Here is a 27,096-nt window from a genome sequence, read left to right on the forward strand (position 1 = left end):
TTTTTGCGTTAAATTAAAAATATCATTTAAATAAGATAGTTTCATTTTATTTACATTACGCTTTAAGTTCAAAATATATTTTTAATAGAAATACAATAGACGACTGAACTATTGGCGATTTAAAATATCGATCCAGTAATGACCATGCGATAGGGTTCGAATGCCGTCCCCCAAAATATACCTTTTATTATCGCATGGATTAAGAGACATTTTGTTTTGGGAGACGGTAAATAGCTGATGCCTCTGATTGACGATCCGCTTCATAGAATTGCTCGTAAATCGAGTAGCCATGAGGCAGTCGTGGTAACTCGAGTGTGGGATATCCTTTTCCACTACTCGCTTACATACACCTTTCGCGGTTTTTTTTCTCCCCTCTTTCCGAAAGGACGGAGTACATTTTGGGGCGGAGCCCAACGAACTCCCATATAGGGATCCCATCCATTTCATCTTTCATCTTTCCGATGACTTTTTTGTTTACGTCATTGAAAAGAGGATGATTCGTGGGATACCCCGAGAAATCGAAGAGACGGGAGGAATTTCCGAAGTCGGTGTAAACGTCCTCCTTTTCTATATTGTACGGGAGGCTGTCCGTGTCCGTGAAAAGTAATCGGACCTTTTCACCGTAGGTCTTGCGCGTGAACTCGTAATGAAACTCGTACATAGTTAGTTTCGAAAGATCCAAAACGGTGAAACCGGTGTAAATTGGTCTATTCAAAGTAAGTGACTTCTTCTTCATATGAATACCCACGAGTTCGTTGTGGAAAATCGTGAATTTTTCAAATGCCGGAGAAGACGCTTTCTTAATAGCCCGCTCAGGTGTTTGTACGAGATGGAAATCTATCCGATTTCTCAAGTTCTCCATTGTTTTACCTATTATTGAAACGAAATGAGATTAGTACTTATTATTCCGATAATTTGTATACGTGGCTACTTGCGTATAAACTAAATTACATTTATTAAACCAAAAGAATTTATTTCGCACAATAAATACTGTTGGTAAAAAAAATTGTCTACTTATTTTTCATTTACTTTGATTAATAACGTACCAAAAACAGGAGTTGTTTCAAAGTTTGAAAAAATCTTTTTCAAAACTATTTTTGGCAAGTTTCCTCTTTTCGGTATTGAAATTTATGAATGGGCGAAGCCAGGGAGACTGATCGAAAGAGAGTATTCTGTGAACTTTCGTGAGGTTAAGTCCTTTCGATACGTAGTATTTTAAATTACGAAAGTGAACTACGTATCGCTCTTTGTTGTTGAGATTAGGGACGAGCTTAGGCAGAGTGTCTTTTGCGGGGAGGTTTAATCTTTGAAGCATCAGTTTGTAATAGGAAGAAAATTGATCCGTAGTTATTCTTTGAGATTCGGGTGCAAGGGGGAAGCAGTTGTGTTCATGATGCAACTCAACGGGGTATTCCAAGTCGACTTCCAAAATGAAGCCGTAGGGAGACTCGTGCGATAAAGTAAGCACATGCTTATGGGTGTAGTCGAGTAGGTCTTCGACGGGAACCCAAGCGAACCTACTCGTGGGTAAGTAATCGACCATGGCGAACCCGTAGAGATTATTTTTGTCGAGGTACATGATGTAATTACACTCTTTATTGGGGTCGTAGCTTTCGGGGATGTACGGGTTATTGGCTTCGGCGTAGCGGTGACTAATCATCGAAACTCGTCCCCGAATGTCACGTTCAATAAACAAGTGCATGTCAATATCGAGTAGTAGCTCCAACTTCACTTTTGTCATGTGGAGGGCTGACTCCCAGGCAAACCCAGGTCCCGTGTACGCGTGCGCGCAATCTGGGCCGTAGTATTCTACACACATAGCGCGGAAACTCTCGAATACGTCAGCGAGTTGGTGGGTATCCGCCTGCACGTACAAATCGCGTAGTTCACCTGTTGAAGAATTTTATCACTACCACTATTACATTTAGTAATAGAATAGGGCTATCAATAATACCTAGATTTTGTATGTTAAAAATGTTCCACACTTGGCGGACATTTTCGTAACTCTCATCCGTTAAATGTTCGCCAGTGAGGGTGTTGAAAAAATGTCTCTTTGGGTGGTAGTGCTGTCTCTTCAAACTTGTCTACGTCACTCATGTAGTCGTAGGGATACGTTAACTTTTTGAGCAAATACGGGATTTGATGAGTTGGATAGAAAGAGCTCAAGAGGGGGAATTTTTCTTGACCTCCAGTTTCGAGACTAGCGGGCATGAAGTGAATTGAGTCGATGAAACGGAGGCGACCGAAAGTGAAGCTAATATACGTTTCGGCGTTAGATGGAATACATGAAATGTTTACACTTTTTATCAACCCAATCCTTTGCATGATAAGATGGGCATCGTATCTGAAATTTTATATAAACACGTTATAGTTTGTAAATATTGGAATTAAAAAAAAAAATACAATACCGTGATAATTATGCATGATGACCGGCGTGAAATTTCCCACTCGCAGCTTTAGATTACCAGAATTATGATGGGCGACTCCCCTGAAACGTCCTAATAATTATAATTTTAAAACGGGATTTTAGTGTGGCATTTTGACAAGTTGGGCGTCGTGAACGTTGCAGTTTTTCGCGTGTTCACTATGGTTTCTAGCACTATTTTGTCCTGAAAAGCGATGTAAGCAATAACGAAACACGTGAATTTTCCCGTTGTGGTTTGTGAAATGACTCAATAGTCGACTAATATCCGTAATTAGGCAAAAATGTTGGTTTCCTTTTGACATGAGATAAAGCAGATCTATTTGCCGATCTTCGGCGGCTCTGTTTTCGCTTACATGAAGAGGAAAAACTACTTTTTCGTAGCCGTAAACGTTGATAGATAGATTATTTTTATTTTCAAATTTTTTGAGTTTAAAATGATTTAATTCGAAAGGAAACGAAATGTCACTGCGGTCTAATTCATTTTCAAACATCACGCATTTATTCTGATTATCGCGATGGGAATTTGAAGGTTGGGGATTAAGTTTAGCGAGGATGCACCACAAGAAACAGTTTTGGTCTTTGGTTTTAATATTTAATACTCCTTTGCCGGTATTATTGAGCTCAGGGGGGAGATTTATATACGTACCCCCGACCAGCGGTATGTACGCTATATTATCGATTTGAAGAAACAAGATACGATCTATGGTCCAGCCACTGTCCATATCTTGGAATTCCTCAATCGCGTGTGTTATTTGCTTCACACACGAGTCTATTTGTGTTGGTATTACATCTGGTAAAACTGTTGCTTGAGTTTTGCACCGGAAATACGGTAATGCCTCGACTTCCGCACCATCGTTAAATTCGCGTACGTATCTCACGCGAATAAAAATGTTCCAATTTAAGCCCCGCTTCTTATTTAAGTGGTTTTTTAAATACTTCATTAATGCTGGTTTTAATGTTAAAATTAATATTTCGGAGTCGGTTTGGGTCGTTTTCGGAGTATACCGCGAACTGACGATAGCGTCATCAAGAACGGAGACTTCTTCGATGTTTTGAAGAAAATCATCTGCCGATTGCTCGGATACGCCGACGTTTAGGAGATTTTGAAGCGGTTGGGGGTTGTCTTGATATCGGTGGTCTGGTGAAAGTGGGCTAACCTGATGAACTCGCGAATGTATAATTAATTTGTATCTTCGCGCAAAACTAATGTTACAGGTTGAACAAACATATTTTACATTTTCGTGTTGTTCTCGTACGTGGCGATTTAAAATTGACTTTTTAGAAAACTGTTTCGCGCATACGGTACACGGAAACATTTGTATGGTCTAGCTGTTTATCGCAACTGGTAAAGAGTGGAGGACTGACCCGATCTTTTATACCCTCCGCTTTCATGCCTATAGATCTGATATGTGTTAGACTCTGAACTCCATATATGTGAGATATTTTTATTTATAAAAACTCTATGTATCCCACTGTAGATTTTTAATATGATAACGTTAACCAATATTTCCAGTATTATTTTGAATTTTTTTTCATTCGTGTTCACCGACATATCCATTACTATTCAGTGGTACATCTATTCAGAACTAAAATATAATGTCTTTAATATGTAAGAAAAAAAAACATAGTTTTTATTTATTTTTAAAATTATAAATTTTGAAACTCTTCTCCGAGAGTTTGCTTTATGACTTCTTCTAAAGCCAGCAAAGCTTCCAAATCACCGTTATGATCATTTTTTTATTTTTTTCGTCATTAAGTGCATTTTTTTTTGTTTTTTTTAATGACTTTTCCACCGGTGTGCTCCTCTTTTTTTAAGGTTCGAGAGGTGGAAGAAGTGGGGGATAAGGATGTCAATGCTTGAGGTGTTGAAGTGGGTGATACTGATGTGACCGATGACGAGGAGGTGGCTGCGGAAGAAGTTGAAGGAGAATGTGTGGGAGATGTGGAGAGCAATGGGATGGAGTTCATTGCCAAAAAAAGCGTAGAGGCTTGGACATCCTCCTCCACAGTAATAGTCAAATCCATCTTCTCCAACTTAAAAAAAAACATAATAAAATGAAAACACAGTCTTTTGTAAAAAAAGGTTTTAAAAAAATAACCATACTCATGATACCTGAATTAATGCCATCATCCCTCCGAAGGCCAGTCTTATTTTAGCAATATTAGGGTGGTAGCAAAGGTAGACTTTGATGGTGTTGCTTTCTGGATCGGGTTCAAAGTAACACCAAAATCCTTTAAGATATTTTCGAATAATAACTTCGAAGGTTCTAAAATTAAAATGGGTTAAATCGGGGCGACCTGGAATTGGGCCCAAGGTAGCTGTATATTTTAAGACCGCCACTACTACAGTTTTGTCTAAAGATGACATGTTTCCAGTTATTATTCTGAAGTCTGTATGACTTTGATTAAATCCGCACGAGCTTATATACTAGTCGAAAGGTGGAATTTGCAATAACAAAAGTTCGATGTACATTCCTTACATTTCGAAATTGGTTATCTCTGCGTTTGTATGCGAACGGATTTAATTTTAAAGCAAAAATATATTTTAAAAGTTCGATGTACATTTCTTACATTTCGAAATTGGTTGTCTTGGTGTTTCTATCGGATCTAACCAGATTGAAAATGGAATTTGTATAGGAACGTGATAGTTTAATCGATAAACATTACAAATATGATATAGACTCGGAACAACAAAGTGCTTCACATTCGGTTATTATAGTTAGAGGTCGGGGATGGTTAACTTTTATTCAATAGATAAAGCTTTCAGAATTATTCGTAAAATGTTTTGATCAAGTAATTTATATTTCTGTGTTACCCGATAAATTATTTTATAAATTTGTAAAATTAATCGGAAAAACCACGTTTTTTTGATAAAAAGTAAAAATTTTACGAATAATACATGTTTTTTAATCATTTTACGAAATATTAACCGGCCAATTTCTTGGTTTACATTTTTCCCCAAAAAAAAACAATTTAAACATGGATAATGATTAGCCGTCCCCGACCTCTAATTATAGTATATCATTAATTTATGAAAATTAAATATTGTTATATCATATTGATTTAGACTATGCTTAAACTAACTTATCCTACAGGCGTTTGAATTAAATTATTGTTATTGAGTTAAGAAACGGTAAAATGGTTTGAATAAAAATATTTTATTTTCATGACAATATTACATATTCCATAATTTTATTTTCTGCGCTTTGAACAACGCGCAATTTGAATTATTAGAATGATATTTGCACACTATTGGACAGGGATCGGAAAGTTCTTGGTACTTAGGGCACCCTAAATCTTCGACGTTCACCAGTCTTTTTCCAAAAAGTTCGGAAAGGTACAATTCTTTTTCCATCCCCTTTGTGTAAAAGGTTGCCGCTTTGGATTTTATGTTGGTAACTATCCCGTCCAACTGGTCCAGTTCATGTTCACCCTCGTCCCAAAGCATCCCACAAATATGTCTAGAGATCCAACCGCACAGTCTCCCCAGTTTCCACAACCAAAAACGCTAGTTCTTTAACGACGTACTCATCGTTGGACCTCATAAAGTTGACTTCAATAATACACGAATTTCCTTCCGACCTTTAATTTATAAAATATAAGAAACGATTCCCTCAAACGTTTCATAATTTTTAGAAACCGTTTATATAACTAGCTACATCCATACTTACATCGTATTAGAATTCCAAGTTGCAAGGGACTCTGGGATCGTAATTCAGAATGATATTTTAAAGGAAAATTCTGGCTTTTATAGTAAACTTTGTTGCACTTTGTACCACGCCTTAAACAATTAGGATTACACCACCACTTTCGAAACAGCAGATTAAGCAGACTTTGTAAATTAAGGGTATATCCATGCAATACATGTTTAAACAATTCACGGTCAATATTCAAATCCTCGTCTCCATGTATTTTCTATGAGATACGGTACTCACAGCTCTCTCGCAGTACAACTACGACCGGGGAACGCATCAAATACCGTCAATATAATTCCCCATGTTAATTCTATGCGGCATGGTGCTCATGAGATACCGTTCAAATAATACTTTATGTTAATTCTATGGGGATTTACGGTCGGTGAACGCGTCGATGTTGAGCCGGTCCTTTTATTCTAGACACCGTCAAATAGTGCCCCATGTTATTTCTATGAGGCGCGGTGCCGGTGTCCCGGTGCCTCATTAGTTGCCTCAAACGCGTCGATGTTGAGCCGGTACTTTTTTTCTAGACACCGTCAAATAGTGCCCCATGTTATTTCTATGAGGCACGGTGCCCGGTGCCTCATTAGGTGCCTCATAGAGCGTTCTCTCATTTATAACACTACTGATTTCCAAACAATGATAAAGAACAAGTTAACCATTGTAACGTTTTCGGGACGAATGGAGGGGACGACGACAACAATCACAAAAATAATCTATAAATATGCCACTGTATTTATAGCCCAGTTCGCACTGTACAATTAATTGGCCCACTTAATTGTATCAAACTAATTGTAAGGAAGAAAATTGTATACCATGAACAGCTAAATTGTAACAATTTTTCCCACTTTTTCTGTTCACACTATACAATTTTTTCGCCTTGAAGGCCTATCGGCCGAAGTACCGCATATTGTTCGCGTTTAACTAAACTGCTTTGAATAACTGGAATTATTCATACCCAAATATAACATAAACAATTCAAACACTTGTTACTGAAATATTAACGTAAGAACAACAGACACTGTATCACACGTTATCTTTACCCAACGCAACTTTAGGAATATTGGCTTCTGAAATTTTCACTTTCCTAATACATATCACAAAAATATTCACGACTTACCTAATTTACCTTTAGTAAAAAAAACTGTAACATCTTCTATAGAAATTAAAACTAGGTATTTATATGAATTTTATACAGATTGCCAAATTTAACGTAGAAAATTAACACTGAAATAATAACGAACAACCGATATTCTCTATCACGCGTCTATCTGCATTTGAATTTTATAAGGTGCTGTAGGAAAAATGACTATTTAAAAAGTTTTTACTACAAGGCTGAACTAAAGTTCCAACACAAAAGCTGCCTAGCATAAAAATCAGGTCTTGTAAATTATACAGAAGGAGAAGCAACTTAGAAATCTCAAACATAGTTAATGACTTAATAATAATAATAATAATAATAATCAGCTAGGCTAATACCCAAGGCACCACCTTAGGCCTAAGTCATCAAGCGACTTTTGAAGCTATTAATTCAGGTGGCCGGGTTACAATGCGTAGGAGGGTGGTGGCAAGCCCTGCATGCCACGAGATCGAGCCAACAGCTCCCTACACTAACTATTACCGTTACTTTAGGGAAGTAAATTGGTGGGAAATTCTAAATGATTTGTTGCAACCTCGTTTACCATCGATTAAGTAGTTTTTTAATTAACTAACAGGTTTCATAATTTTAATTTTGCCAAGTCCACCTCGATTAGCCAACTCTACAAAGCTTTGGGGGGGAGCCTCCCCCCAGTCCCCCCAAAGGTACGTCCCTGTGTTCAAGCGGAGGAAAAGAAGATCCTGTTTGAAGTGATGTATTAAAAGATAATGTATCTTCATCGACCAAGGTTGAATGCAAATACTGCTGCTGTGAAATAAGTGCAAGACCAGAAAAAAATAAGGGACACACAAAAAAGTTTACGTAAACAAACAATATTTTAGACTCTATTGATCTCGACAGAACGCAATGAGACTATTGTATTATTCAGTAGCTTAAGTGAAGCAATACCTGAGACTCCATCGCCATTACATTTAAGACAAGGGTCTTCGCAATTTCAAATCAGTTAGCGATATCAAACAGTTATTTCTGAATTTGTAATCAAGACATCTTCCTCCCAGAAGCACGCTTAAAACATTTCAATTGGAATGTTTTTTTCAGCAAAAATATGGCCTTTGATATTGCTGAGACTGGAATATAATCAACCTTCCAGAAAAGACTTGGTAAGTTCTATACTGTACCAAGTAACTGAAGAAACAGATAATTAACTTCAAACTGCACTAAAAAGGAAATGTATGCAAGATGGTTGGTCTCACTGCTAAAATGATCCAATTCTAGCCATTATCACGCATACTGGAAGCAATGTTATACATTTATTTTCTGAAGATGCAGTATCTGAGGTTAAAAATTGTGATTACTGTAAGGAAGCGGCTTTAAAAGCCATTAAAATGGTTGAAGAAAAGAAAAGCCACACTGACAACGAAATGAAAATGCGCCGAGATCTTATGGTAGAATATCAATATATCCATTATCTATGGCTGCGGTGCCCATTACAAGAATTTTCTGGAAAAAGAGGATGTGCCAAAGACATTTCTAAAACATTTGCTAGAAGTAAAGAAATACCTTAGGATTACTTATTAGCCGTTAATTATCAGGAGTTTTGTCATTTAAAATAACTGACCCAGCAATATTTTCCCCTTCCATGTTTGATTAATGTGTCAGTGGAAACATTGAACCACGAAAATGTTGGCACATATTATCGCGAAAGAGACTGTAGAGTCCAAGGTAACGGAAGATTTCTTTAACTTTTTTCTTTACTTTCAACCTGGCCTGCTAGTTCAGCTGGCCAAAAATAATATTTTCAACCTATGGACTAGTTTAGACAAAAGGCGTAACCGACTTGCTAATGAAAAGGTAGACAAACTGGTGAAAGTTAACCGGTTTTTAAATTTGAAACAAAGGCTTAACGGAATTAAAGCTAATATATTAGTAATAGATGTTAAAAAATTTCATATTTTAGAAAAGGCTATAACTTTTTTAAACCAGGTTTTCTATAACACAGAGTTTTTGGTGGTTGAAACGAATAATTCGAAAATACGAGTGCTCTGGTATAAAATCTTTTAAGGAAACATCGCTTTGCCACAAGTCGACAACGTATTTGGTAGCAGTCATTGAAAAACCTCCACGTTTGGTTTTTGGCTGTTAAAGCTTTAAAAAGTGCTATTATTTTTGTTTCTGTCTTTTTCTGTAAGACGAACCAATAAGTATTCCCTTCAGATACTACCTGCTACTTAAATTGAAAAAAATTAATCAGTTAAAGCTTTGATCCACAAATTTGATTTGTTTTCGAAATAACAAAAAGGGATTGTATTTCCAAGATATCTAAAAAGCGTCGGCGTCAATCGTCAGTAGTTCAGAAGAAGTTGTGAAGCTGAATATCATTGATTACTTACTTTTCCCATTCTTTCCATAATAATACCACAGTACAATTTTATAAGTGGCAATTTTTTCACATGGTATAGTTTATTTATTTAATTTCTTAAGAACTGTATTTCGTGATTTATAAGTTTCACAAAATTATCTTAAACATTTTCTTCTGTTAAATCCATGTTATTAAACACTGTTTAAAATTGCTGATCATTTTACAGAAATTTACCAGTAAAGTTCATGTAAAATTACTAAAACTAAGGAAGTTAGAATTTGAAGTTACTGTTTTTCCAACATGAAACTTCTTATTGAATTTACGATAGTTTTCAATTATAACCTTTTTATAATGTTGTGACAGCAGGTAGTTGATTGCATTTTTGAATTATTTTAGTCAGGTAGTTCTATCTTAATCGAAACGATATAAATTGAACTGGTACATGAAGAATTTTCACTAGTCCGCTTAATAGTTACACATTTTGGTACGCCAAAGCCAATGCTATTATGTAATGGGTTTGTATTTTCTTCTTCCTGAGTTTGGCTTGGTGGTTCTTCATCATCTTTAAGTTTGATGATGAGGGTATTTGGTTAAAGGAGTCTCAGTTTCGGACTTTATAAAATCAAAATAAATGTTAAATTTTGCCCTACATTAAATAATTAAAATATCGGTTTACTTATTTACGTGTATTGACTTCTATTTGAATAAATTAATTCGTCAACTAGACTGATAGACTGTTTGTTTACTAACTGTATCCAGCTGAATGATTAACAATAATTCGTAGAAAATGACGAAGCATAAGAACCTATTAAAATAGCCCCTATGCCGCAAAGAATGCCATCCGAAAAGATATACCGAGGTCATTGGTTGGTGCAGTTTCGGGTTTGGCCTTTATCAAATCATATAAAAAAATAGATTTCACTATTAATTAATTGAAGTTAAGGCTTACTTTATTTTGATATATTGACTTACAACTACAACTATCCCTAACGACGCCAAAGACTGCCACCCGAGAAAATAGTGACGTCATTAGGAAAGGAGTTTTAGCCTTTATCAAATCGTAATAAGAAATTTAAGATTTCGCCATTGACGTATTGACTTTTTACTACAGCTAGCCAATAAATTGAAAATTAGGTTAACTTACTTTGGACGTATTGACTTCCTACTAAAGCTAGCCTATTATTGAAGCATAATAGCGCATTTTGGCTACCATGGTAACATTTGCAATTTTTTATCAGACTATATAACGCTGTTAATCACTGGATTCGCGTACAGCAGAGGATATGCTACTTTTAATGTGTTACCCTCCCCCCTTTGGTTGTAACCTTGGCTGTACTAAGATTTAACCCCCTTTTCGACCAATCTCAGGTATTTTACATAGTTTGAACCTTTCCCTTGAAGGATTTCGGTCTACGCATGTTACTCCCTCGGCTCCGGTTTGTTGATATCATAAAATAATTTGTAAATAATCGTAGGACAGCAGTTCTTAAATATATTTGGATATTGGTGGAATTCCTACATATATATGGCTTCTTTGTCTTTCGGCCATTCGCAATCTCTTAGTATTTGACTAACGAAGTGGAAAATATAATCCGTTTGAAATTGCATAAAAACAATCTGGTTTTGGATAGTAAAATCGCACCATATCTAATATTTTTAACGAGGGCTCGGACATTACTTTACCGTCTTGAAGTTTTAAGCAAAATGTGACCCTGAAAAATGGATATCATGCTTTAATTTTGGTTTTAGAAAGTGTCCGACCCCTAATTTTAGCATAATGTATAAATTTCCAACAATTTTTAGTAAGTAACACACAGATATATATATCGAATTTCCGTTGAATAAATGTGAAAGCTGGAAAATATAACAAGTTTATTGTATTTAATTTTTTTATTAGCATTTTACTCCTTTCGTTCAATATTTCTCTAACCAAAAATAAGATGGCTCACGTTTATAACACCTGCTTTTTGAGATATGGTAAATGTCAGCTGCATAAATTAGTCATAACTGAGGTTTATAAATCATCCGAAATTTTTCCATTTTGAAAATTTCAGCTGAATCAGCCCCTTACTACTGAATGACTATTCCGGCCGAAAGTTACCCTGATTTAAACTGTCAATTTAAATAGCCTCTAATTATCAGGAAGCTGTTTCAGCCTTTTAAGCAACGTCCTAATAGGAAAGCCGAAACAGCCTCGATGCTAAAACGGACGATATTTTAATCCGAAATAATTTCAACCTATTTAATTAGTAGTAGGTTTAAAATGGGTCAGTGTCAACTCGTCGCCCGGCATGTGGTCGCCGGACTAGCGGTCGTCTAGGAAATTTTTAAGTCGGACTGGTCGTCGCGTATAATAAAATATTACTTTTACACTCACTAAAAGACACACTGATATCAATGTATAGCTTAAAATTAACAAAATTATTAAAAAAGACACTGTTTTATAAATGAAGCTTAAATTCAACGCACTAATCTGCCATATTAACCAAATACATTTTTAACTAATTAACATAAGATAAATAATTCCTAGATTCTGGTCCTTTCGTACTAAGAAACTTTTCAAAAACTATAGATAGAAACCAACCTGGTTTAAACCAGTTTGAACTCAAATCATGTAATTTTTTAATAGTCGAACAGACGAACTTATAAAGCTTCTCCACCTTACAATTTAATTAATTCAACATCGAGGTAACAAACATACACTTCGATTAGAACTCCAAAAATATATTATACTGTTATCCCTAAAGTAACTTAATCTTACTTCACTAAAAGTGGATCATCATTAATTTTTTTAACTTAGTTTATTAGCTACCGCCCCAGTATAAATAATTTAGCCATAAAACTAGAAAACATTTTTAAAACCAAATAAATTAAGCTTTATAGGGTCTTATCGTCCCATAGACTCATTCTAGCATTTTTACTAAAAATTTAAATTCAAAATATTTAAAAAAGACAGACTTACCCTATTTATCCCTTCATACCAGATCTCAATTAAAAACCAAATGATTATGCTACCTTAGCACAGTCAGGCTACTGCGGCCCTTTAGTTCAACCAGGGGGAGAATTTACTTTAAATAACAGTTCTTAAATAAATGTTTTTGATAAACAGTTAAGGTAAATAGTTGCGGAGTTCCTCTATTAAACTTAAATTAAAACTAATTCAACTAAAACTTAATCAAAAATAACAAGCTCTTACCTCTACTAATTAAATCATTATGAACAATTTTTAAAATTAAAATCTTCTCTTTATAACCCTTCTAAGCGACGTTTTCTTATATGTATTTATCAATTTTTTGCTAGCGACGACTTTTGAATGAGAAGCTATTTATAAGCGACGACTTGTCCATCTTATGAACTTTCTTAGGGTACCAGATGTCCGGCGACAACTTGTCCCAGACGACGACAAGGCCGGCGACCACTTTTCCAGCGACCAGTTGGCATGATCCCGTTTAAAATCAATCTTAATATCTGATATTTTTAAGGGATTTTCACCAGGAATGAACTAAACGCGTAAGACGACTGACACGACATTAAAATTCAAATGTGTAATTCTAAGAATATGCAATCTCCTTGTTTATTTTTATATGCAAATTGGAATATTTCCCTATCACGCTAAATATTAAACATATAAGCCTTAAAAATTAAACAAAATATGTACCCATCAGGAATCTCGACCTCCAGATAGTTAATTTAATCGTGAAATTCTTTCAGTGTAAGACACAATTTAAAAAACTCAGAAAAGTTTAATAATTGTAATAAAGCTTTAAGATTACATTTTGACAGGCATTAAAAAATACTGAAATGAAATATCAAGTTTTGAAATTGTGTAACGTTTTAAATCATAGCATGCCTTTTTGTTAGTTTCCAATGAAGAGCCATTTCTTATATTTTATAATTTTTGTATTCTCAATTTTTGTAAAAATATAAACAATAAAAAGTACGGATTTGTTAATTTGTACATAGCGAGCAATTGTATAAAAGTTGAGCGCTCTAGGGTTAAGGTTGTGGACGTCTTAAGATATATACACAAAATTCTTGAAAGTTACATGATCCTGAATCGGTTAAAAATCCTCTAAATACCATCTCTAAAGTCTAGGATATTATTTCAAATTACATATTTAATCTCACGTTTTCTAGAAATGGAAAATGGTTTGCTCGCTATCTGAGTTCCAAACGAAGGTACGGTTTGGCCACCATCTTCATATTCATGTTAATTTCTTCCAAACTAAGCCCCAATGCGGGAGGTAGAAAGCGAAATCTTTGCAACAAGGAAGTGATGAATCGAAATATAATTACTTCGGCCAGATTGTCACCGGGACACTGGCGTTTTCCTGTTTAAACGTATTCACTGGTTAGCGATATTTTTAAGGAATATAAATATTCTAAAGTAAAAATGCCTAGATTTTATTGGATTTGGATCTGGTAACACAAAAAGGTAGTGAAATAAGAAATTACTATTAAAAATGTTCTTCCTTTGCCATAGATTTTGGCAGTGTTCAAAAACGAATTTTTGGCCTCGGTTTCTTTTTGAGGTTATAAGAAGGCAAATGAAAAATTTCCGTGGTAACCAAAATAACATCTACTTATTTTATTTCATTTTATTGTTCAAATAGAAGAAATAAATTTAAAACTAATCAAATTACAATATTGGCGTTTTTTAAGTTGATCAAAAAAGTCTCAAACTTTTACCTAAAATTATACATATATAGGAGCTCAAAATTTTATTTAAAAAGGCGCACTGAGGTTCGTTATTAAAATATGCTTACTTTAAGGGAAGTATACCTGGTCAGTCCACCACTTTCTCAATATATTTTTGTGCAATATTACTTACCAACTCCAAAAGGCACCACTCTTTCTGAATTGAAGATTGATTTGTAATCATTGAACAAAAATCGTTCTGGCCGGAAATTCTCTGGATCTCCCCAATAAGATTCGTTGTTGTGAACTGACCACAAGTTGCAGATGACCATAGTGTCTTTCGGTATTACGTAGTTTCCCAGTCTTACGTCAGCCGTGGTCCTATTTAAGATAAACAAGTTCAGCAAGAAAGCGATAATATTATTTCGTTGCCCGTGTTACAGTTAATCATGGCGGACAGACTTGAAATTGATAGTTACGTGGTTTTAGCTCTAAGCAATGATTTACCTGGTTTTAGCATGGTAGACTCTAGGAGGAAAGAAGGTGTTTCTAGAGGGGATAATACAATACCTCTAGCACACACATTTTTCCCAAAAAATAATTTAAACAATTTGGCGACGGTGCGAGTGTAATTAAACTTTGTAATACTAATGACGATTTTGTTTAAACCCACTAAGCCACGATATTTGTGCGATAATCAAATAAATTTACGATTTCGCTTATGCTCACTTTCAAGCGAGCAATCTTAAGTGATTGTGCCCACCGAGTTCATTTATTCGAGTACACACTTTCGAGTGAGCGATCTTAAGTGAGTGTGCCCTCCAAGCTCGTTTATTCTAGTACTCACTTTTGAGCGAGCGATCTTACGTGAGTGTGCCCACCGAGCTCGTTCGCCGGTATCGGACATGGTTAACGGAAAATTAATATTCATATTTTGCGAAACCCTCCCAACAAATAAAGAAAAGCGTGGGAAAAGAGGGGGCCCTACCCATACGTACCGCTCGGTCGGCTGTCTTAAAGTTGGTCCTTTTTTATTTGTTTACTAAGTTTAATACCCGGCTTCACCCGGGGTCTTAGTTTTAATGAATTGGATCTGATTTTTACGTAAGAAAGGTAAACGCTGATATAAAAGTACGGCACCATAACAAAACCATCTTCAGAAAACTTCGTATTTTTATTTCCTTCTGACGATTCTTCCTAATAACTTATGGGAGAGCTAACTTTGTATTTGTTCTTTAAACGTACTAAGATTTAAACCTACGATTACTTTTAAAGAGACTTATTTTGTGCTCCTTAACAAAACTTTATTTTATTTCTCCATTTGGGAGCGACCTAAATTTTTGAGCCTTTTCACTTGGCCTTTTACAAAGGAACTGCTTTACTTTCGTGTCCTCTTTTAAAAAAAACGATTTACCAAAGATGACCCGTGACGGTGTTTTCCTAATCGCCGGGTCTCTTATTTTGAAATGTCCAATAGTCGAGAGCGAGAAGTCCTTTGAAGAGCCCCTAATTCGACTCTCTACCTGTCCGACAATGTAGAGCCTACTGGTGATTAATATAAGCCCTTCCCGTCAAAACCTCCGTTACCACTCCTAATTTTCACATGTGTCGGGGAAGCAAAGTGTTGGAAGTCGAGAAAAAAAAAGAAAGCCAAGACCAGCCCCAAAAATAGATAAGGGAACAAAGAGGCCAAAATCCAAAGTCAAAAAAAAAAATTGAATTAGATATAATAAAATTGAATTAGATTAATAAGCATGTCAGGTATTTGAAATTAGGCGCGTTTAGTTGGAAATCAGGGCCTGAACTTTATATTATTTCCACCATGGTTTTGTGTCTCAACGCCAGATTTAGAAGTGCTTAAAACTAGGGCTTACTATTATCCGTATAAACGTTTAACGTCAACTCTCATATCTAACTCCGATTTTGACAGTGACAATTGGATATTGCCACGGTAAAACTCATCAGTGTATCAGAATTTATAGCCCGGTGTACCTAGTAACAGAGACCATACCACCGGAGGCCTATCATCATAGTGCCCTACGCCAGCGTCCCCCTAGGCCAGGCAGGTGACAAATCCAGCATGGGTAGCAGAACCCTACTACTGATGGTCTCTGTCGGATCACAGACACATTTGCTTTAATATTCTGGTCAAACCTGTATGGGCTTGTACCGCTATTCGTAACCCTAGGGGCACAGATTAGTCCGGTTACAGGGAAGACTTAAGCTTCTTCCTTAAGGGTGATAAGCCACGGCTGTCATCGGTGTTGAATTTTGATTTGGCTGTTGATCGCGTGCAACAGTGCATTATCGACTCCTATCACCACAATTGTTCGGCAAAGCCTGCCAACCGTTCAAGGTTAGTGCCTCGGTGGAACAACGAGATCGGCAGGCTGCGCAAAAAAAATCGTAGGTTCTGCAATAGGGCAAAGAAAGGGGGTGATTGGGATGCCTATAAACGCACCCTCACCACCTACCACAAGTCTATCCGAGATGCCAAGAAGGCTTCGTGGAGGGACTTCTGCGAGAACATAGTGGATGTTCCCAGTACGGCCAAATTAATGAAAATTATAGCACATGATAATACTAAGCATCTTCACACCATTAAGATGAAATATGGTAGTTTTTATACGTCCGGTAAGGACACTCTGACACATATGTTAGATGTACACTTTCCGGACTCTAAGGTCACCAGCAATGGTGCCCCTGGCACTCTCCCTTTGAGGATCAATCGAACCAAAAGGGAAGATTGGGCAGTGGCGAATAAGTTCGTCACGCATTCTAGACTTATATGGGCTATAAAGTCATTTAAACCCTATAAGTCCCCGGGACCAGATGGGATTTTTCCTATATTTTTACAGGAGGGCAGTTATATTCTATGTCCTCTGCTGCTGAGAATCTACAGGGCTTGTAGTGCTCTAGGGCATATACCTAGCACCTGGAAGCTGTCTCAAGCAAACTTTATACCCAAGCCTGGTAAATCTGATTACCTGGAAGCTAAGGCATTTTGGCCAATTAGTCTTACCTCTTTTCTCCTAAGAATTCTGGAGAAAATGGTGGACAACTGTGAAGGATGTAATGAGGAGGGCTCTAGCATCAGTTGAGAGCTGGTGAAGGGAGGTCAACCTCATGGTTAATCCTAATAAAACTGTCTTGGTTCCTTTTACTAGTAAAAAGATAAAAGGCATGCTCGAGGGTATTTCCTTATTTGGAAAGGACCTAGTGGAGAGCACCGAGTTGAAGTACCTCGGGTCCATGTTGGATAGCCAACTAACATGGAAGCCACACCTTAACTATATAGTCAAGAAGGGTAAAATGTTATTTTTTATAACTAGAAGTACAGTTAGCAAGACCTGGGGCCTAAGCCCCAGAGCTGTGTACTGGCTGTACACTATGATCATCAGACCTATCCTGTCCTATGCAGCTGTGGTCTGGTGGCCAAGAGTTACTTGTGTCGGCATTACAGGAGCCATGAGAACAGCTCCAAGTGCTTTTCTGGAAATTCTCCTGAATATGCTTCCTCTCCACCTCTTTATTGAGGAAGCTGCCTTTTTAGGTGCCTATAGGCTTAACCAAAATGGCTGGTGGAAGGCTAATATTTGGGAACATAGCCACACCAAGCTCTATCGGGATATTTACAATAAGATTCCGATTCTGACAATGGGTTCTGATATGATGGTTACTAAATTTCACTTCAGTAAACCTTTTGAGGTCAACTTCCCTAGCCGTGCGGAGTGAAGTAACTTGACCCTCGGTACCAGAGGAGAGATCGTCTTGCCATTTGCTCCTGTGTTGCTTACTGTTTACATCAGGGGTGTCATGGGAAGGTTATCCAGATTTATTCGGATAGCCAGGCCGCTCTTAGAGCTCTCAGCCAGTATAGTATTCTTTCTAAACTGGTTTTTAATTGCTTAGATCTCCTCTGTGCCCTTGGGTTGCACAATAAAGTTCAACTTTGTTGGGTCTTGGGCATAAGGGGCATCTTGGGAACGAAAGGGCCGACGCCTTGGCCAAGGAAGGTGCGAGGGCTGGGTTAATTGGGCCGGAACCTGCTCTCCCCATCCCCTGGGGACTTGTACGCGGCTTGATCTTCAAGTTTATGTCCGATCGTCAACTCAGACAATGGTCTGAGATTGAGTGTCAAAGGCAGGCCAAAGAGTTTACTCTTGGCCCTTCTAGGGAGAGAGCCAGAGAATTACTCTCGCTCTCTAGGGCTAGTATTAGGATTGTTATTGGCCTATTTACAGGCCACTGCCATCTAAACATACATTTAACTCTTATTGGGGTCAGTGATGACCCGATTTGCACAGCTTGTCTAGCTGAGGAGGAAACTGCCTCACATGTACTCTGTAGCTGCGATTACTATGCAGCCCAATGGTTTTAGCATTTGGGTATGCATCGGTTGGATACGTATGACGTCTCTAACATCATGGCCAGGCAGATTTTAAGCTTTGTGTCAGCAATATGCCTTATTTAAGTAACCCAGTTTGGGGATGCTTAATGGACCTTAGGTCGAAGTGCTTGGCTTGCCACCCCACCCAATAATAATAAAGTCAAAGTCTTATTGTAGATCAAACACCGTTTGCAATGGGTAGTAATTATTGGCAAACATGTAGATTTCATAAAAAAATAAGCTCTGGTAACATCAAAATTTTTGTACCAAACCTTTGCTACACAGCAGGAATACGGATTGAAGAAATTTCTATTTGTTTCCTTTTCTCTGGTTTCTGGTTCTTTTGGGAGAGCAAGCTTTTTCTTAGCTTAACCGGACTGAAACAGTTAAACTATTTGACTCTAGTACTTATTCCGCGCACCTTTACTAATTATTAAATAAAGAAACTGTTCTTGTTTTGAACTATCTTTTATTTTCTAAGTTCCTAAGCTTCCCTTTTTGGGTTAACTATTTGAGACGAGGTTTATTTGTCGAATGGAATATTTTCGGGACAATTTCTTTAAGAAGAAGGTTTTAAAATGCTATTTATAAATTTAAATTAAAATTAAAACACGCGTAATTAACGTATTTTTTTCACACGGATTTTCGTTTTAAGATAAGCGTGTCGATAGGTCCGTGTAAACGTATCAAACTACACGGGTACACTTAAAAACACTGCGGTTTTGGAAACGGATATAGAAACACGGATTTGGGCAAAGACCCTACTTAAAACTAAAGAGGAGCCGCAGAGGATGTAAGTGAATGTTTCAGAAATAGAACTGAAGAAAGTTTCCGATTTCGGCAACTGTTAATTTAGCGGAATAAAGGGTGCAGCTCCCCAGCTCTCCATGGCAACACCTCTGACCACTACTTTTTATCCTGTTTCTTAATCGGGTTTTCCGCTTATATAAAAACAAGCAGAGGTTTTGAAGAAAACGGAGGCTTGTGGTGTGTTATAGACAAAGCATATTAATTTATTAATAAATGTATTATTTACCAATGAGGATCCGCTGTAGGAAACAAGGTTTTGTATCGCATTATCTCTAGTAAAAGGGCTTGAACCAAGATGAGGTTTTCTCTGTCTTTCCACTCTGGCAGCTTTTCGGAACCCAAAACCGAGATGATTTCTTTATGCACCATCTCCTGAATCAGTTGATGGCGTGCCAAACACAACATTGTCCATTCCAGAATGCTCCGGATTGTTTCGCTTCCGGTTGCTAACATGATTGTACCATTACCCATCAAACTGCTAACTGTTAAGATGCTTAAGGTTTAAGTCACTTTCCCGAACAAGGTGAATGTATATTTACGAGTCAAACATGAAACTTCTCCCTTTTGTTTCATTTCGTCCAAAAAGTAATCAATAAAGTCATTCTTTTCCCCTGTGTCGAAATCGATTTGATGTTCTTCTACTTCCTTTCTGCATATGATTTTTTTAAATTATAATAAAGTGAACAAATATAAATTAATCATTAGTTGTTTTTATCAAAAATTGGTCAGTTCTCGATATTCCGGACTTAAGAGGTTTAAGCAACGGGTTCTTAGATTAAATAAATGTGTTTTTTTCTAGCCAGACGCATACTTTAAGTATTACGCTAGATCTACTTTACTAACTGATACACTTAAAAAGTTTTTATAGACTTATGGCAATACCATTTACCTGAAGGTATGCTCAAATTCCAGCAGCTTTTTCCTATGTTCTTTAATAGACGGTATAAGTCTGCGATAAATTCGACTTAGTAACGGAAAAAAGTAAGAACGTTTCATCGTTTCGAAATAGTCGGAAAGATCAAATTGGAATTTGCTGAGAAGTGGAGAGGTTACGTGTTGGTCTTCCGAAGATTTTTTCCCGCAAATTAGAGCGATGATGACCTCATTGATGGCAGGCAACAACAAGTCTCTGACGTTCACGTCCCCTTTACCTGACCAAGATTTCATCCCGTTTATAGTTATGGATATTTGTTCCTATCAAAAAAATAGTCAGAGCTCTTTGTTCGGTTATTTCAGAGGTTTTTATTATAACTAAGAACTAACTATGCAGCAAATGAACCTTATACTCCTTTTTTTCTGGTGTTTGTAATACCTTAGGTCATTTGTTTAGTCCTATTTTTCTGGCGTTTTGATTTACAAAGGGCAAATTTGAATACGTATTTTAAGTCTGTTTTTTACTTAGAGAATTTGTGACTAATTTTCGTATAAGATCGTCTCTAACCGTTATTTTAGCACATATAAAAGTGAAGTGAAGCACATTGTGAAAAACTAAATGAAAAGAGACTTAAAACGGTTTTAAAATTCACAATTTATTTATTTAAAAAATTCCAAGGTTTCGGAGGAACTGTGCCTCCTTCTTCAGGGATTTTTACATATAACATTTCACTCCTGGCAACCTTAACGCTACGAATCACGTCAAACTTGCACAAAGCGATGATTTAAGATACGATATTTTCGATTTGAACTTTAAATTTATTATGGATTTATTTCTTGAGAATTTATTTTGACAATAAAATATCGATTGTGAGGCATTACATTTTGACCCAATTGGTTAATGGAGTATTTTAGCTATTTTCACGGAGCAAATAAAAATGACACATTTTATTAACTTATTTCGAAAACGACGGTCCAAGATAATGGTTATAATATAAAGTAAAATCATTTTTATCGTGCTAAAACTAAAACTGGAAGAACAATAACAAAGTTCTCCGAATCTTTTTTTTCAATCGATAATCAATAGCAGTATAATTAAAGAGTTCCTTATCGAAAGAGATATATTTTAAACTTTTGGTAATCCAAAAACAGCTCACCTTAATACAGTCTTCAACTTCGAGATTGCCTAAACCGACCTTTTGAAAAGTCTCTTGTATGAATTGTCTGTGATCTTGGAATATTTTGCCATTCATAAGCGCGATGTCTAAAATTCATGTACAGTTTATATGAATATAGTTGTTTTGGATTTCTTTCAATCAAGAGCTAATCAACGTGAGATTATTCAATATTAAACGACGGCTTTCAAATAAAAGTCGACGAAACAATTTCAATTAAAAATACGCAAATGAGGAAGCCACCAATTGAAAGGGAGTCAGACTTGTGGATTTTTGATTTTTTGGGATCTTAAAAAAGGTACGTGATAAATTTTTTAAAGCTGGCCAATGTTTTTCCGCGCTAATTAATGTTTTCTTCGCTGAAATTGAAAAATATTTCGCTTTGTCTAAAATTAATTGTCAGTTTAAAAAATTCTTATTTGATGAGCTCCTGGTTGAATATAAACCTGTTTCGTACGAGTGCTTTCATCGCTGTAATTAAACCAATCCGGCGGTCTACTTGTAAATTGTTCCTTTCGTCCTGTTTCTTTTATAAGTTCGAAATCGTTGATAACAACCGTATCTATGATCCCCAGTTTCAGACTAAAATTTGCATTTCGAAGAATGTATTTTATTGATACTTACATGGTAAAAGATTATAAGTATGGAAAATCTTTAACATTTTAAATTTACCTGAAAATCGCTCCGTATTTCTGTCCTAGACGGTGGAACTCTCGATGAAGGTCTTTCCCCGAAAGAAACGGTAGGTAACCGAAGATTGGTAAACCAAACGGTCCCGCTGGTAAATTTCGTCTTCTCCAGTAGTAATTTGCTACTATAGATACAAACAATCGAACAAGTAAAGCCCAAAAAATGAACGAAACTGGATGAGTCTTAAATTTGCTTTTGAGAAATTGAACGGCATCGGACCAAACCTCCTCCAGAGCTTCCATCTTCAACTGATTTCTTACCAATTTCTTAAAAAAATTATACATCGAAAATGTTAATAAACTAATAGTATTACACTCTAGAGTGTTGGTGTTTCACGGCTCTTACATTAACATGAAGATTAAACTATATTAAATTAAAAAATAATATGCTTTAAATGCTGAATTCCCTTTTTAAATATAGGATTAGTAGTCGGAAAAAGCAAATTATGGTTTGTAAAAGCTGAAGCCATTTCTATCGAATTTGATTTAATGCTACTAGGATGTTTTACACAACTTATTTATACCTTAAAAATACAAACGCCCAGCCGAACTAGAGGCTAGATTTAAAGCCATTTTAGTTCGTTGTTGATAAAAAGTGTATATTTACTCAGAAATTTTCCGAATTAAACCTCTGTAAAATAATTTACTCCACATAGTATTTGTTTGTAACCATATTTTACGAGGGGTCGTAAATTTTCCAAAATCCCGTACACATTGTCTAAAATCGCAAAATCTTGTAAATCTCTCTAGGGTAAATCCCAAAATCACTTCAAAAAGTAATGATAAAATCGCCCAAAATCTCTACGAAATCCCGTGCAAAATAATGGCAAGTGTCCGACTCCTCGAAATTTTGACTTCAATTTTTTTGTTTTCAAATTAAAGCTTCTATCAACAATGTATTTATTTATACTCAGGGAGAATGAATATGTGAAGATCATTTTTAGCCTTTCTCCAATTCCACCCGTTGGGGCCTCCGGTATGCTCCTCCGCTTTAATAAAATCAAATAATACTGCAATCTCATTGGTTCTTAAAAATTACATTTTTCGACGTGATTAACGCTGCTGCGAGGACACAAAAAATAAGACCGCCTCCTCCACCCCCCCCCCCCCACTTAGCATGACGGCGTTAGGGCCTCAACGTGTCCGTCGATAGTCTCGACATATTCATTCTCCCTGAGTATAAATAAATACATTCTTGCTTCTATACACCTTTCTTTATATTAAATTATAATTTTGACTGTCATTCTTATTTGAAGTCAACTATGGGTTTAATATGTGGCAATACAAGTAATAACGTCTATATTAAATTAATTATTTGTTTATTTCTAAATTTACTGTAGTACTCTTTTAGTTCACAGAATGTTTCCAATTTATCAAGCACACATAAAAACTGAAACCAAAGTTGTATAACAAATTAGCAATCATTATCGTTTTCAGCTTAAACAAGTGCAATTTTCATGGCCATGGTGTCGGAAATTTATGCATGAATTAAGTAGTTTTAATTCGGCGGCTTACCTTTTACCCGGCCCTTATGCTTAAACTTTATTACGGCCCACCTGGACATTTTATGACATTTTAATCGGCAATTGTAATTTGTCTTACTTCCAGAAAATAGTTTTAAATTTATTAGGATGAGCAATATAGATATATTTATAAGGACAACTTATATTTCCCCCTCTCCCCCCAGAAGCCAACGTGATACCTTTTTAATTAATTTGTACCACATTAACAATGCAACCCTTTATTTGCTTGTATTTAAGAAGCACTAAAATTTAAAGCAACAATAAAATTGTTTGAACGTGTACTTGTTTTAAAAACTTTCACGTTTTAACCATTCAAAATAATTTCAAAATATATAGAATTTATTTTGCAAAAACCTCTTTGAAAAGCTTATTACATTTGGACAATAGATAACAAAAACTATCTAGAAACTAAAAAAAGGTTGCCAAATAATGTATATTGTCATGTTTGTAAAATATTTAGTGATACTCATTTATTTGTGAATAATACATTACTTCAAATGTTGCCGTTAATATAAAACCAAAACCAAGCCTAACCCTAAAATTTGAATAACAATAAAAGTAATTGTGCTATTTACAATGTCAGTAGGCAATCTTGATAAGAAAAAAACCACTGAAGTAATTCACCCGTGAGATGGATAAATTTAAGCAGAATACTTCCTGAAGGCTAAACTTATTTCTTGGTTAAATGGTAAAATTGTTTCTGTTCTTCATCAAGATAATATATTTGGGTTGAGTTCTTAATTTTCATTTAAAAATAATTAATTTTAGTTTTAAATTTTTCATTTTGGTTATAGAATGACACTAAAAATCTAGGGTGAAAGTTGATTATTTATTTGAAAATTATAAACAATTATTTAAGTAATACGTCGTAACTTCAACTTATAAATAAACCATTAAATTCTTTAATATAGGCAAGTAACTGTTAATTAAATATTAGTAAATGAAAGAATTGAATAAAATTAAAGAGCAAGATTGACATAAATTAAAAAAACATCGGATAATTACCATTGATAATTTTTCACTGTGCGGATGCAAATTGTTACAGATGAAATTTGAACGAATATACGGTTTGTCGCAAACTACAAGCGAATAACAGTACTCAGCAGCTGGAAAAATGTTATCCTATAGTTCTGCCGTAGAAGTAGAGTTTAGTGTGTACTAGTTAGTTTTCTGCCGTTAAATATGGTGTACACGTTTGCGTAGCATTTAATAAACTGGTTACGCACGCGCTAGAAACCACGCGAAGAAAACTTCTATTTAAAACATTACCTGCGTAATGAAAATATGTCTACATTAATACGCGTTTTATAGTAATAACTGTCAAGTATGAAGTCTGTGATATTTCAAGTGGACCAAATCGAGTGCTAATTGCGGTAAATTGATAACATTGGCGCTTTCAGAAGATCAGAGTCGAGTAAGGCGTAATTTAATCATCTATTCATAGCTCTACGTTCTGTTATCTTCCTTCGTTCAACACTGCCTCTTTTCCTTGGCAAAAATTATATACATATACTTACTTGAACGGCCTTATTAAAAGACAAAAGCAACCTTTGGACGGGGAAAGCTTCTCTTCATTAGAAAAACATTTCATGTCAGCCAAATAGACTGTCAAGGCGAAAACCGAATAGAAAACTTAGAAGTCCTATCGGTTAAGGTACCTGGTTAACTCTCATAAAAGTCATTTTTGTTTTTCTTAAATCAAAAAATGTAACAGCCCTGTTTTATTATATTTAAATAAAATAGCCTTTGAATCTGACCATTCCAACACAGTTTTCAAATAATTTTACTAAGATAAGTTATTTGATTGCAGACTTACCGTTCGGATGATACTTTATAGGTGGAAATAATTAATGCAAACGTCAGCCGCTCTAACGAGTCGTTTCAAAAGTGTTTCCTCTCTTTTTCGTTAAAGTTTATCTTTAATATAAATAATTTAGTGTTTCCAATTAACAAACAATTGTTATCTGTCGGGCAGGAGACGTAAAAGCTTTTAATTAATGTAGGACTTGTACGAAATGCTACCAACGAAGCGACGAGCGTCGTCAATTGAGGACACCAGTACGCGTATGTTTTTCGCTTAACGATGTTCGATGAGCACACCCAATTTTTAACTCTCCGAATGAACATGTTCGAGGATAGGTTTGGCCTTCGCCGTTTCTGTATGTCTGTTAGTCAGTTTGATGTTGTTCGCAGTTGACGTCAAGTGGCAAAATGTTAGAACGGTGTTCGCAGTTGGCAACCCGGGGCAAAGTCTTATCAATGTGTGCGCAATTTTTATAGACGTGGAGAGGCGTTTTTTATAACCACTCCAATTACGTAATCTGAGATACGAGAAGCGGTATTGCAGTCACCTTGGGTGTATTCGGGTGTTGTGTTGTGGCTGTTTGTAATGGTTTGTGTAAGTGTAATTGTGTGTGTGGTTCGGTTTTGCGTATGATTGTGTTAGGTGGTTAAAAGGTACTGAATTTTGACGATTAAGACGAACCTAGTGCTAAAGGTTACAAGAACATATATTTTGTTATGTTTTAATGCCTTATCTAAGTCACTTCCTAATACATTTCGTTTAGATTTGAAATGTTTAATCCAGTTATCTCTGTATTTTTTATTAGAAAAAACAACTCTGATAATTGGAAGTTGTTTATTCCTCATAGGTAATCGATATAAATTAACTATTTAGTTGGCGTTATATATTACGCCTATAATTTTTGCTAGTGTTTCAATGACCATTTCTAATTGTTCATTTTGGGTTTTTTCTATACCAACTATTTCTAAATTACACAAAAAAGCATCTTGTCTAATTTCATTTATGGTAATTTCGTGAATTTGTAATTTAGCTTCTAAGGCAATATTCTTTTTTTAAGTTCATTAGTATATTGGTTGTTATTTACGGCAGTTATAGATTGATTGAAATCGTCTATCTTATCGCAGCAAAATTTCACCTATTTTTCAAGGTCATCAATTTTTTTTCAATTAAAGGAATTTTAACGACGTTTGCTTCGATTTCTTCTAGTTTATTCATCTTTGTGTGAATTTGGCTTACTTTCATAAGTAGCGATTGTAAGGTTGTTGGTGATCTATTCGTATCCGTAAATTCTGATCCAGATCCAGTGTCCGGTACATTTCCGTCTTGGTTGCTATTATCGACTTGGCCAGACTTACTGGTAGACCTAGGCATACAAAATTCACACTTCCAGGTTGGCTTGCATGCTGTGCGGGACGATTCGTCGTTTTTTATGGTGGTACACGATATATGAAAATAATCTTTACAAGTTGAGCATTGGATGCAGTCTTAACATTATTTATATTTGCTACACATTTTCTACATAAAGACATGTTATACGTTAGACTTAGGCTAGTACGTTATCGTTCAAATTTCGGTGACTGCGCGCTTCAGAGGTGCGAAAAGTATATGTGCTTGAC

The 27,096-nt window shown here is 35.8% G+C and overlaps 1 protein-coding gene across 1 annotated transcript; it reads right to left on the minus strand.

Moving 5' to 3' along the window:
* Nucleotides 1–13,676: 13,676 nt before the first annotated feature.
* LOC149928571 (cytochrome P450 18a1-like) lies at nucleotides 13,677–22,396 on the minus strand. Its single transcript, XM_090157926.1, has 8 exons — nucleotides 22,137–22,396; nucleotides 21,922–22,046; nucleotides 21,447–21,553; nucleotides 20,306–20,610; nucleotides 19,956–20,065; nucleotides 19,643–19,898; nucleotides 14,410–14,597; nucleotides 13,677–13,909 (listed from the first exon to the last, which is right to left on the minus strand). Exons 1-8 carry the CDS (start codon nucleotides 22,394–22,396, stop codon nucleotides 13,737–13,739), a joined length of 1,524 nt encoding a protein of 507 aa, XP_090014052.1. The 3' UTR covers nucleotides 13,677–13,736.
* Nucleotides 22,397–27,096: the final 4,700 nt, after the last annotated feature.

This window comes from Leiobunum rupestre, chromosome 9 (genome assembly GCF_980474605.1).
Source record: "Leiobunum rupestre chromosome 9, qqLeiRupe1.1.hap1, whole genome shotgun sequence".
Taxonomy (NCBI): Eukaryota; Metazoa; Arthropoda; class Arachnida; order Opiliones; family Sclerosomatidae; genus Leiobunum; species Leiobunum rupestre.

Coding starts and splice junctions, on each gene's coding strand:
- LOC149928571 (XM_090157926.1), bottom strand. CDS start 22,396: ATGGAAGCTCTGGAGGAGGTTTGGTCCGATGCCGTTCAATTTCTCAAA. Junction 22,047..22,136: donor AAATACGGAGCGATTTTCAG/GTAAATTTAAAA, acceptor TGCAAATTTTAG/TCTGAAACTGGGGATCATAG. Junction 13,910..14,409: donor AGTGGTGCCTTTTGGAGTTG/GTAAGTAATATT, acceptor ACGTTTAAACAG/GAAAACGCCAGTGTCCCGGT.